Source organism: Siphateles boraxobius, unplaced genomic scaffold (assembly GCF_051911475.1).
Source record: "Siphateles boraxobius isolate OS27281-9 unplaced genomic scaffold, OSU_SipBor_1 35, whole genome shotgun sequence".
In the NCBI taxonomy this organism is placed as follows: Eukaryota; Metazoa; Chordata; class Actinopteri; order Cypriniformes; family Leuciscidae; genus Siphateles; species Siphateles boraxobius.
Genome location: NW_027508975.1, coordinates 9582634 through 9593390, shown reverse-complemented (window position 1 = coordinate 9593390; position 10757 = coordinate 9582634). Strand labels below are relative to the sequence as shown.

Below are 10757 nucleotides of genomic sequence, written 5' to 3'. Positions count from 1 at the left end.
GAGCGTTTTTTCAGGTCATGTGCATAAGCATTCTGGAAAGACGTTCAGGAAAAGTTCCCTTCAGCACAAATACTGTAGAGCTCAGCGAATACATTGTTAAAAGTGGATACTGGTCAATAAAACATCTTTTTATATGTAAAATGCCAATATATATATATATATATATATATATATATATATATATATATATATATATATATATATATATATATATATATATATTTATTTCATAGTAGCCCCTCAATAATACCAAATCCCGACTGTACCTAATCATATTGTGAACAGATGTTTAGTACAATATTAATACAATCTGTTCTCAGTATTTATTTATTTTTAAGAGGGTCAAATCAGCATCTTACCATTTATAGGGAAGAGAGATTAAAAAATAAATTAAATGATGTTACAGTCACGTGACTCAGTAGTAGTACAATAACAATAGGCACAGAAGCAAGTTCGGATCACAGAGCAAATAAGCTTCCAGTTTTCATTTATGCACAAACCAAAATTCACAGTATTGCATCACGCTTCTCTGACTGAATAAAAGTGCATTTTCAGATACTCTGATGGGCTCCAAACAGCTCTTGTTGCAAGATCCCATGTGCCCAGGTATTAGTACCATGTTAATGCAATTGTCCACTACAGGCTCTGTCGTCCATAGAAATATTCACTCCTGAACAGAGAAGGCAAGCGAGCGACCATCGTCCACGCCGTTTTTTTTAGTAGTTCATATGCCCGGCTGGGCTAGAACAACACCTAAAATCCTTCCTTTCCCAGCGTTTATAGAAATCTCACTTTGTCCGGGTCAAAAAAACAAAACAAAAAAAAGACAACGAACTCAAGCATTAAAACGGTCCCTTGTAATCCCTGAAACGGAACGGCACGTACAGAGAAGGAAAAAAAAAATCCCAGGACAAAATTAAAATAAGATTTGCTGTGCTATTTACACGCCTCTGACAGTGCAACTGCAAATAACTGCCAATAATAAATACTCTTATTGTTCGATCAGCAACAGTGAGTCATGACCACTGCGACACGAGTAGTATAAATGAAAACATCCTGTAGAAAAGGAGACCTCGTGATGAAGGTCTCAAGATAAGAGCCTGCATCGAAGCCGAAGCCTCGCCGAGCAGGTCGTGTGTATTTCCCGCCAGGTGTGTGCAGGCGTCACGAGGATGAGAAGTTGATTTTTCTAAAATGAAGTGGTAACCGCATTACCACGGCGAGTTCCCAGCCGCACAATCTCCCTTGGTACTGTGTCCAACTGCTCGTAAGCCAGACGCCCATCTTCACCTGAGAACAGAAACACACACAAACAAACTCTGTAAGACACAGGGAGGCTGGAGTTGTTGTTTATAGGCGTTGAGACGATGTATGTGCAACAGAGTATCTGCAGGGTTTTGAAAATGAAGTTTAAGACTTATTAGACCTTCACAAATTAAATGAATACAGTTTGTCCATAGAGAACAAACCCATATTCTTAAATTAAATCACGTAACTCAGATTCTTTTACTTTAAACAGGTTGGAAGAGATGTCGCTGAAAGTTATTTTGATTAAAGATTATGAGGGCACAGGAATTTAAATGAATATTATTTATGCACTGATAAAGCATTTATAATACATACCGCAATATTCCATCAATTTTGAAATTTTGATTTCATAGTGACTTAAATACTACTTATATCAGCAAAACAGGGGAACTGCAAGTTGAAAATACTTAAAACATGTTTTATTCAATGTATACCCATGGATTGAAATTGGTTATGTATCAATACTATATATAGATACAAATTAATTAGAGGTCAACTGATATTGGTTTTCTGATACAATAATAATGCGTTTAAACTAAAGAAAGGCAATTAACAGATTATTGTGTCGATACTAGCATAATCTATATACTGAATTTACCCTTTTCTTCCTTTTAATCATAAAACAAGTCATAAATACAGCGATATTTATTTTGAAATGTCTTTGATTACGTCTTTGATATGAGCAGTGCTCATATTTATTTCATTAAATCATTGCATTTTTAAGTTTATTGATCCACAGGGACTCTGATGCTAGCATATTCCCAAATAATAGATCGTACAGTATTTTTTTTCTGAGAAAACTGACCAAAAATACACATATAAACATTTGTGTCTAATAAAATGCTGTCTACAGTTTGGTCAGTCAGACATACACTCATTTGCAAAAAAGCGAAAACAAGAAGTATCATTGAATTGACTAATTGTGCAGCCGGTGTGTCATGTGTATGACTAGATGTTTTACCTAAAGTGAGGAGGGTTTCTATGGCAATCTGGTGGAGCTCTTCATCCGCTGAGTCACACAGTAACACCACGGCGTCAATGCTCTCCACAGCCTGAAAATAACCCGAGACACACAGAGAGGCTTGAAGTAACCAATCGCTGACATGATTTTAGCTTCAGTTTGAAGTGACGTGTGACTCAGTGAAACTCACCTGCAGGCAGCTCAGAGCGGCACATGCTGCTCTTGGTGTGTGTAAGCCAACTTCTGATAAGGCTTGTGTGTAACAGTCAACAGCCTGTTGAAGAAAATCACACATAGACAAGATTAACCACTCGATCGTCTCCTGGTGTCCTCAAACAGCTGTACATTCATTTTGTGCTGCATGCTGCTACAGTACCATGATTATTGAATTATTAGTGAATTTGCGCATTTATTTTATTAATATTTTTATTTTGTATATTTTTATTTCTTCATTTATATTATTACATTTTTATTTCTATGATTTTCTTTTTATAAATGTGTTTGCTTTATAGTTTATACACTTTTGGGTATTTGGTATTTCTATCCAGCATTTTAATGCAATTTTTCCAAATTTGCTTTGAAATAAACTACTGTTTAAAAGTTAGATTTGAAAGAAATTAATACTTTTATTAAGCTAGGATCCATTAACCAAAAGTGACAGTAGAGGCATTTATAATGCTAGATTTCTATTTTAGAATAAATGTTGTTCTTTCTATTCATCAAAGAATCCTGAAACAAAATGTATCAATGTTTCCACAAACATATTAGGCAGTACAACTGGTTTTAACATTGATAATAATAGGTTTTTCTTGAGCAGTAAATCAGCATATTAGAATGATTTCTAGAAAATTCAGCTTTGTCATCACAGGAATAGATTACATTTTAAAATATATAAAGTCATTTTAAGTTGTAATAATATTTCACATTATTACTGTTATTACTGTATTTTTGATCATATAAATGCAGCCTTGGTGAGCATAAGAAACTTTTTCAAAAGTATTACAAAAAATCTTACCGACCCTAAACTTTCGAATGTTAGATTATGTCGATATAAACCTGGCTATAGACTAAAATCATGTAATGTGGTAAACGACTGACCTTTGACCTGAAGGGCTTGTGTTGGGCAGCAGAGGAGAGGAAGGCAGAAGCGGCCTTCGTCACGTCAGGGTCATCAGAGGTCAGCAGCCCAGCCACGGCCCACAGTGTTTGAGTCCGGGGCTGGAGACACATGACGGACACTTCCTGTAGTTCCTTCAGAGAACGTTCTGTGTCCCCACAGCTCAGGGCTTCTTCAAGCATGACTGGTTTGGACACAAAAGAGAAAGATTACACTATGCTAATAATCTATTAAAGCTATTCAACAAATTATTATTACTCAACAAAATGTCTTACCTTCTTTGGCTAAATCCAGCAGGTGTCGCTCCATGTCCGTGACATCGTGTTCAACAGAGTAGCGGTGGAACTGAAACACGGTGAGGACATCCTGTGCCATAGAGGACGGTGACGGACATGAGGAAGAGGCCAGCTCGCTCCTGTCCACCATTTCGTTCACCACCATCCTGATCACTGGACACACATGTGAACACAGGCAGATGAACGCTGATGTTACATTCATAATAAATCAGCAGATTGCCCATGTCTCCTCCTGCAGATTATTACTGTCACTACCTGAGTCAGGAGAGTGAGGCAGAATCTGTTGCAGAGGCAAGGCAAAGCTGAGATGCATGTGCTTTAACACTTGGTCCAGTGTAGTATGGAACAGACCACCACTGCAGTCGGACCACAGAGACATCAGCGCCGGCCGCTCCGCCAGCCCAGGCAGCACTGGTGACCAAAGACAGGGGAGGTTACAATAAAAAAAAAAAAAAGAGTTCATAAATATTTCTTAGGTGCCATGTCATTTTGAAATATTATTTTTATTACACACACACTTTGTTATTGTATCAATTTAATTAATTAATTAAAAAACAGGCACACTTATATTATTATTTCCAGTCTTTTTTATTGGCAATTTCGACTAATTTATATTATAATTTATTGGTAGTAGTGATCTGTCACAAAACATTGTGATTTAGATCCCCATATAAACAATATCACACATATGTGTCATCACATGGAAAAATAAAATACAGGGTTTGTAAAAGTATCACTTGGGTCATCAAGATTATACTGTTGTTCTGTCAAATAATTATTTACTATTTATTTTATTATAATTTATTTTAATTATTACTACCATTTCATTTGAAGTATGCAATGTTGCTGTTGCTAGTAAAATAACTGTTTTCTGTCTGGTAACTTTTTATTGACTTTCTAAAGCCATTACTAAGTGCTATAATAAAGTGTAGGATGCTATTTGTAGTTATGCTTCTGTAAGAGCAACAATATTTAGCTCAAACAGCCAAAACACTATAAAAGTCAAGCTTTGAAGTAAATATACACATATTAAAAATTAAAGTTCCAAAGGGAGAGGGGGGGGGGGGGGGTGCATTGATGCCATATAACAAACTTTCAGTGAACAGTTCTTAAAAGAACCACTTTTTTTCTAAATGTGAAGAACATTTTCTTCAGAGAAGAGATGTCGTTGCAAGATGGAGGGGGGAGTTATTTTTGATTAAAGATTAAGATTAAAGATGACAGACTACTTTAAAAAAAATAATTATTTATAATAAATACTGCATTGTTCTATAAAAAATAAGAATGGTTCATTTTGATTTTATGGTGATTTAAAGGGATAGTTCATCCAAAAATGAAAATTCTGTCATAAATTACTCACCCTCATGTTGTTCCAAACCTGTATGAATTTCTTTCTTCTGCTGAACACAAAAAAGATATTTTGAAGAATGTCAGTAACCAAACAGTTTATGGACTCCATTGACTCCCATTTTTTTCATACTATGGAAGTCAATGGGGTCCATCAACTGTCTGGTTACCAATATTCTTTAAAATATCTTCTTTTGTGTTCAGCAGAAGACAGAAATTCATTAAAGTTTAGAACAACATGAGGGTGAGTAAATGATGGCAGAATTTTCATTTTTGGATGAGCTATCCCTTTAATAATCTAACCTTTTTCCACTGTAAAGAACCTTTTTTGCAATGGAAATAGGCTAGGAATGTTAAAGGTTCTTCATGGATCCATCCATCAATGTCATTAAAGCAACTTTATTTTTATTGATAAGTAAAATGGGCAATGCAGTTGAAACAACAAAAATTATCCCACAAGGAACATGAACACTTTACAAAAACCAAACAACATCTAAGATATATTCACCATCCGACACTGAAGTGCAGCTGCCCGGTCTGTCAAAGTTTTTCTCACTGAGCTCCTCCAACAGGAAAGTTTCAGTTGCTAGTTTGTGCAGGTACGTCTTGTGCTGCGACTGCCTTCCTCCTGAGGTCAACAACTACATCCCATACATAAAGAAACAGCATTTTATATCAACAAAACACCGTGATATGCTTTAATCTGTGGTGTATGTGAGCAGTTGAGACCCAAGGAAAATCACACTAATGTATGGAGTCTGAGAAGAAGGAAAAGGAAGTTGTAAAGGTGGAAACACAGAATCACCTGAATGAGCTGATTACAGTATTGTAGATGAACAACGATGGCAACGTCTAAGTTCTCGTTTCCCGTGGTGAGAGGCAACGGGCTGCCGGCCACACTGTTCCCTACACCAGTGTCCTCTGTGAGGGCTTCACTCAGGTGTCCTCTTGCTTCTGGATGTTGGACTGACCTGTCGGACGTGTAGGACATACTGTCACCACAAGGCGGCGCTGCATAATCACAACTACTGAGGTTCCTGAGAGAAACCAGGTCACCAAATGCTGTGATGTCCAACTCACCCGATTCGTTCCGACTCCATGTCAATAAAGACAGAGCGTGAGAGGGTGCCCACATCATCTCCTGTGTCATCATCATCGAAGTCAGATGTGTTAAGAAAGTCGAAGCTTTCCAGAGCGCTCTCCACAGTCAAACTGAGGCTTGATGAGCGGCTCCTATGGGCGGGTACACGGCACTGAGGAGAGACAACAACACCCTTCACAGACTGTTCACTCAGAATTTAAGTAAAAGCTTTCCCTTGTGTCTGTTTTGAGTTTTTCCTGAACCATTGTATGCTTTAACATCAGTGCAGTATATGCTGGTGTTTATTCCTGCAAAATCTGATACTTTTTTTTTTAGCAAGATTATATTACATGGATCAAAAATTATATTAAAGACATTGTAATGTTCAAGGATAAACAATATTATCTGTTTGTTATACCAATATTTAATCGTTCATGCTAATTTCCTCTATTTTTACATTTAGATTATCTTTGCCATCATCTAACACTCACTTAAAGTTAATCTTTAAAAACACCAATAGTTGAATAACACTGTTAAATGTAATATTTAGCAAATCATACTGAAAATTGTTTTCTTTAGTTATTTTTTGTCTTTTTTTTATTTTAAATATATTAATTTAGACAAAACAGTACAGAAATTTTATATCAGCCATAGCATGAAAATAGTTAGTGACATATCAAAATAGGCCAGGTTTGTAATATAGGTGGATCCCTATTAATATTAAGCTACCATGTATATTTCATATAAATACTGTGTACATCAAATTATGCAATGGCAGCTTTTTATTAAGCAAATTATATCTATTCGGTTGTTTTTACTGTAGATGTATACTTAAAAAAATATTTATTTTAAAGGAAAGAAAAAAAATTCTCATCTACCACAGTTCACTTCCAGATGAACCATGAACCATCAGTACAATCTGACAATTTGATGACAATCTGAACATCCTTTTCAAACCAGGGTCATAAATGACCCCAAGGAATTTATTTCCAGGGACATTTTTATCTTGGTAACATTTTTATTTATTTATTTATAATTACCTTATTTAATGTATCTGTGTTGTCTTTCATGAATTGAATTACATTCAGAAAGCGAACAAAAAAACATACCCCACCCCATCACTGAAGCAGTTCATGACTTCAACTTAATAAATGAGTTCTGCACTCATACAAAAAGTCCTGTTATAATCTCTGAAGCTGTCTACACTGCATAATGAATCTAGTTTACATTCGTCATTTTAGAAGAGAGAATTCGCGAGAGTGCAGATTCAGTTAGTAAGCGTGCACATTGAACAAAACGTCCGGGTACTAATCGGAACGGCTCTGATTGGCCATTGCATGTTTGCACAGCAGAAATATGCGTGAAAAGAAATTATTGATGCAACATGAGCAGAACTAAATGTAATTCCACAATCAACACTTTTCATTCATTTCTTTTCACTCTATCTCACATTAATCATGGCAGTCGTAATACATTTAGATCAGTTGTACAGGGGTATCTTTTGCCGCTTATCTTGAATTTCAGTGGCATTCTTGCTCCAAGCCTCTGTTAATTCCCGACCCGGTTTCAAACCAACTACGTTTCTTGAGTTCAGATGGCTTTCTTGCTAATAAAACACATCAAACTTCATGATCAATCAAACTCGAGTCTGCATGAAAACATCTAAAGTTTGAAGACCACAAAAAAGAGAACTAATTCACCTTGAGCAGGTCTTCAAGTCTCATGACCTCCTGCTCCAAGTCCTGCAGCTCCACGCAGCGCTGGCCTAAGCTCTCCAGCAGCAGGAGCAGAGACTGAATGGCCTCCTCCAGGCTGCTCTCCAGGAAAGTAAAGCTGCCCTCTCCAGCCCAGCTCAGAGCGCCGGTCTCTGGAAGCATGTCAGAAGAGGTAAGTCTCCTCACCAGCTGCCTGGTCAGACTGCCTTCCTCCCCGTCCAGCTCCACTGGCTTCAGCTCCAGGGCTTCATCAGGCATGTTGGGCTCCAGGAACATCACATCCTCCGGTCCCACTGCGGACAGCTGACTCTCGGAGCACAACGAGAGGGCAGCGGAGCCTGTGCCGGGCCCCTGGCCCTCAACCTGGTCCCACTCCAGGTCTGGATCGCTGGTGCTGACACTGCCGCAGTCTTCCTCAACGCACTCCTCCTCAACTAGCCTGTCCTCAGGGACGGGAGCCGGTTGAGAGTTAGGGTCCGTCTCAGGGGGCGTGACGGTGATCTCGGGGTTTGACTGGATGGGGGCAGGGCTTGAGGTTGACATGTCAGAGAAGGTGAAGGACAGGCGCTTGCATTCGGCCACACCGCATCCTCCGTTTTCAAAGACGTCATCTGGTAAAGTGGACTGTGCGTTTAAAAGAGAAAGAAAATATGGTAAGTATGGCTTGCTTATGCCATTTAGTCTTTTCAGTACTATTATTTATGTTGCTTTAGTGATCTAAAGATGCGAACCATAATTCAAGTCCAAAAGTTCCAACACACTAAAGAGCAGTAAAAGAAATAAAAACCTCTATGAAATGGTTTAACACAGGAATTCCCAAATGTTTTTGTAGGTTGAACAAAAGCAAATTGTTTTTACTGTGTTAACTAATCCTACTGAAACAAGAAGTTGGGTGTGACATTCTATAATTTATGTTTTTTTTTGGCCAATCAAACCATGATTAGCCACTTCCTATTGTTAATCAGAGACTAGTGTCAAACTGCATGAAGACCACCCACAGATTGTTCACTGACCATCATACATACTTCATAACTGAGAGTAATTGTGAAAACTGTGATAACCTGTGTTTAAAATGTACTAGGTTGATATTTTGTGCATTGTGATTTGTGGCTTAAATGTATACATTTACACATCTAAAGATTAACTATTTTTAGTTTAAGTGGGTGATTCTTGGTCAGATTTTATTTTAATCAGATTAAATTTCTTAAAAGTCCATCTTCCTGGAAGAGAAAGTTTTAAAACATGAATGTGTCTCCTAAATGTTTGTTTTGTGAACTGTGCATACAACAGTCCTCAAAGCTAACAGACATGAACTAAAAGCCACAGTTTCGTTTTCATGGGGACTTTGAACAGTAATACTAGTCTAGAAAAGTGTATACAGTATGTGAATGTGAGTGTGAGTATGAAGAAACCTGTGCATGAGAAATGTGACAAATGTTAAAGCAGAAAATGCAAGCAAAGAAAGTGACACACAGACTTGACTCAGAACGGCAGGGCACACAGTGACCTGACTCACGTAAACTTCCAGACTGGACCTTGAGCGAGGTCTCAGTGCGGCCAGATCGCCAAAAGAGCGACTGCGTCTGAGTTTCTCTAAAAGCGTCTCTCTGAGCGTGTGCAAGAACGAAAGACGCTGACCCTCCCACCGTCGGGGCTGCCACTTCTTTGCCATCGAGAAACACACAGACACAGACACACAGCCACGATGCACACGGTGCCACAGGGAGGATACAATTCATTACACAACAGCACAGACTACACAAGAACATTCACACACAAGCTGCAAGTACGGTCATATTTAATAATACACACAAAATAATAAAAACTGAACTCACAACAGCTAGCAGTGTTAATATGTAGGTTAGTACTGAGGTGTTAAGGCGAGAAAGGTGACAGTGTGATCTAAAATTAACTTTTTTCAAAATCTCAGTATTCTGTATTATACACTCACCTAAAGGATTATTAGGAACACCATACTAATACTGTGTTTGACCCCCTTTCGCCTTCAGAACTGCCTTAATTCTACGTGCAACTGATTCAACAAGGTGCTGAAAGCATTGTTTAGAAATGTTGGCCCATATTGATAGGATAGCATCTTGCAGTTGATGGAGATTTGTGGGATGCACATCCAGGGCACGAAGCTCCCGTTCCACCGCATCCCAAAGATGCTCTATTGGGTTGAGATCTGGTGACTGTGGGGGACATTTTAGTACAGTGAACTCCTTGTCATGTTCAAGAAACCAATTTGAAATGATTCGAGCTTTGTGGTGCATTATCCTGCTGGAAGTAGCCATCAGAGGATGGGTACATGGTGGCCATAAAGGGATGGACATGGTCAGAAACAATGCTCAGGTAGGCTGTGGCATTTAAACAATGCCCAATTGGCACTAAGGGGCCTAAAGTGTGCCGAGGAAACATCCCCAACACCATTACACCATCACCACCAGCCTGCACAGTGGTAACAAGGCATGATGGATCCATGTTCTCATTCTGTTTACGCCAAATTCTGACTCTACCATCTGAATGTCTCAACAGAAATCGAGACTCATCAGGACCAGGCAACATTTTTCCAGTCTTCAACTGTCCAATTTTGGTGAGCTCTTGCAAATTGTAGCCTCTTTTTCCTATTTGTAGTGGAGATGAGTGGTACCCGGTGGGGTCTTCTGCTGTTGTAGCCCATCCGCCTCAAGGTTGTGCGTGTTGTGGCTTCACAAATGCTTTGCTACCTTGGTTGTGAAGAGTGGTTATTTCAGTCAAAGTTGCTCTTCTATCAGCTTGAATCAGTCGGCCCATTCTCCTCTTACCTCTAGCATCAACAAGGCATTTTCGCCCACAGGACTGTCGCATACTGGATGTTTTTCCCTTTTCACACCATTCTTTGTAAACCCTAGAAATGGTTGTGCGTGAAAATCCCAGTAACTGAGCAGATTGT

At 38.5% G+C, this 10757-nt stretch overlaps 1 protein-coding gene across 4 annotated transcripts in view; it reads right to left on the bottom strand.

Annotated features, from left to right (window-relative positions):
• Nucleotides 1-304: 304 nt before the first annotated feature.
• ripor2 (RHO family interacting cell polarization regulator 2) overlaps nucleotides 305-10757 on the bottom strand; it is a 50484-nt gene continuing 40031 nt past the window's right edge. For 2 of the 4 annotated variants that reach the window (XM_077196339.1, XM_077196340.1), the window contains exons 13-23: nucleotides 9342-9488; nucleotides 7811-8449; nucleotides 6110-6282; nucleotides 5835-6000; nucleotides 5538-5670; nucleotides 3938-4093; nucleotides 3662-3835; nucleotides 3368-3570; nucleotides 2460-2543; nucleotides 2270-2360; nucleotides 305-1290 (exon numbers count right to left, since the gene is read on the bottom strand). In XM_077196339.1, the coding sequence (XP_077052454.1) occupies nucleotides 1190-1290; nucleotides 2270-2360; nucleotides 2460-2543; nucleotides 3368-3570; nucleotides 3662-3835; nucleotides 3938-4093; nucleotides 5538-5670; nucleotides 5835-6000; nucleotides 6110-6282; nucleotides 7811-8449; nucleotides 9342-9488 (2067 nt within the window). In that variant the 3' untranslated portion in view covers nucleotides 305-1189. The remainder of the gene's footprint in view (nucleotides 1291-2269; nucleotides 2361-2459; nucleotides 2544-3367; nucleotides 3571-3661; nucleotides 3836-3937; nucleotides 4094-5537; nucleotides 5671-5834; nucleotides 6001-6109; nucleotides 6283-7810; nucleotides 8450-9341; nucleotides 9489-10757) is intronic. The other 2 variants (XM_077196341.1, XM_077196342.1) reach the window with 1 other exon arrangement.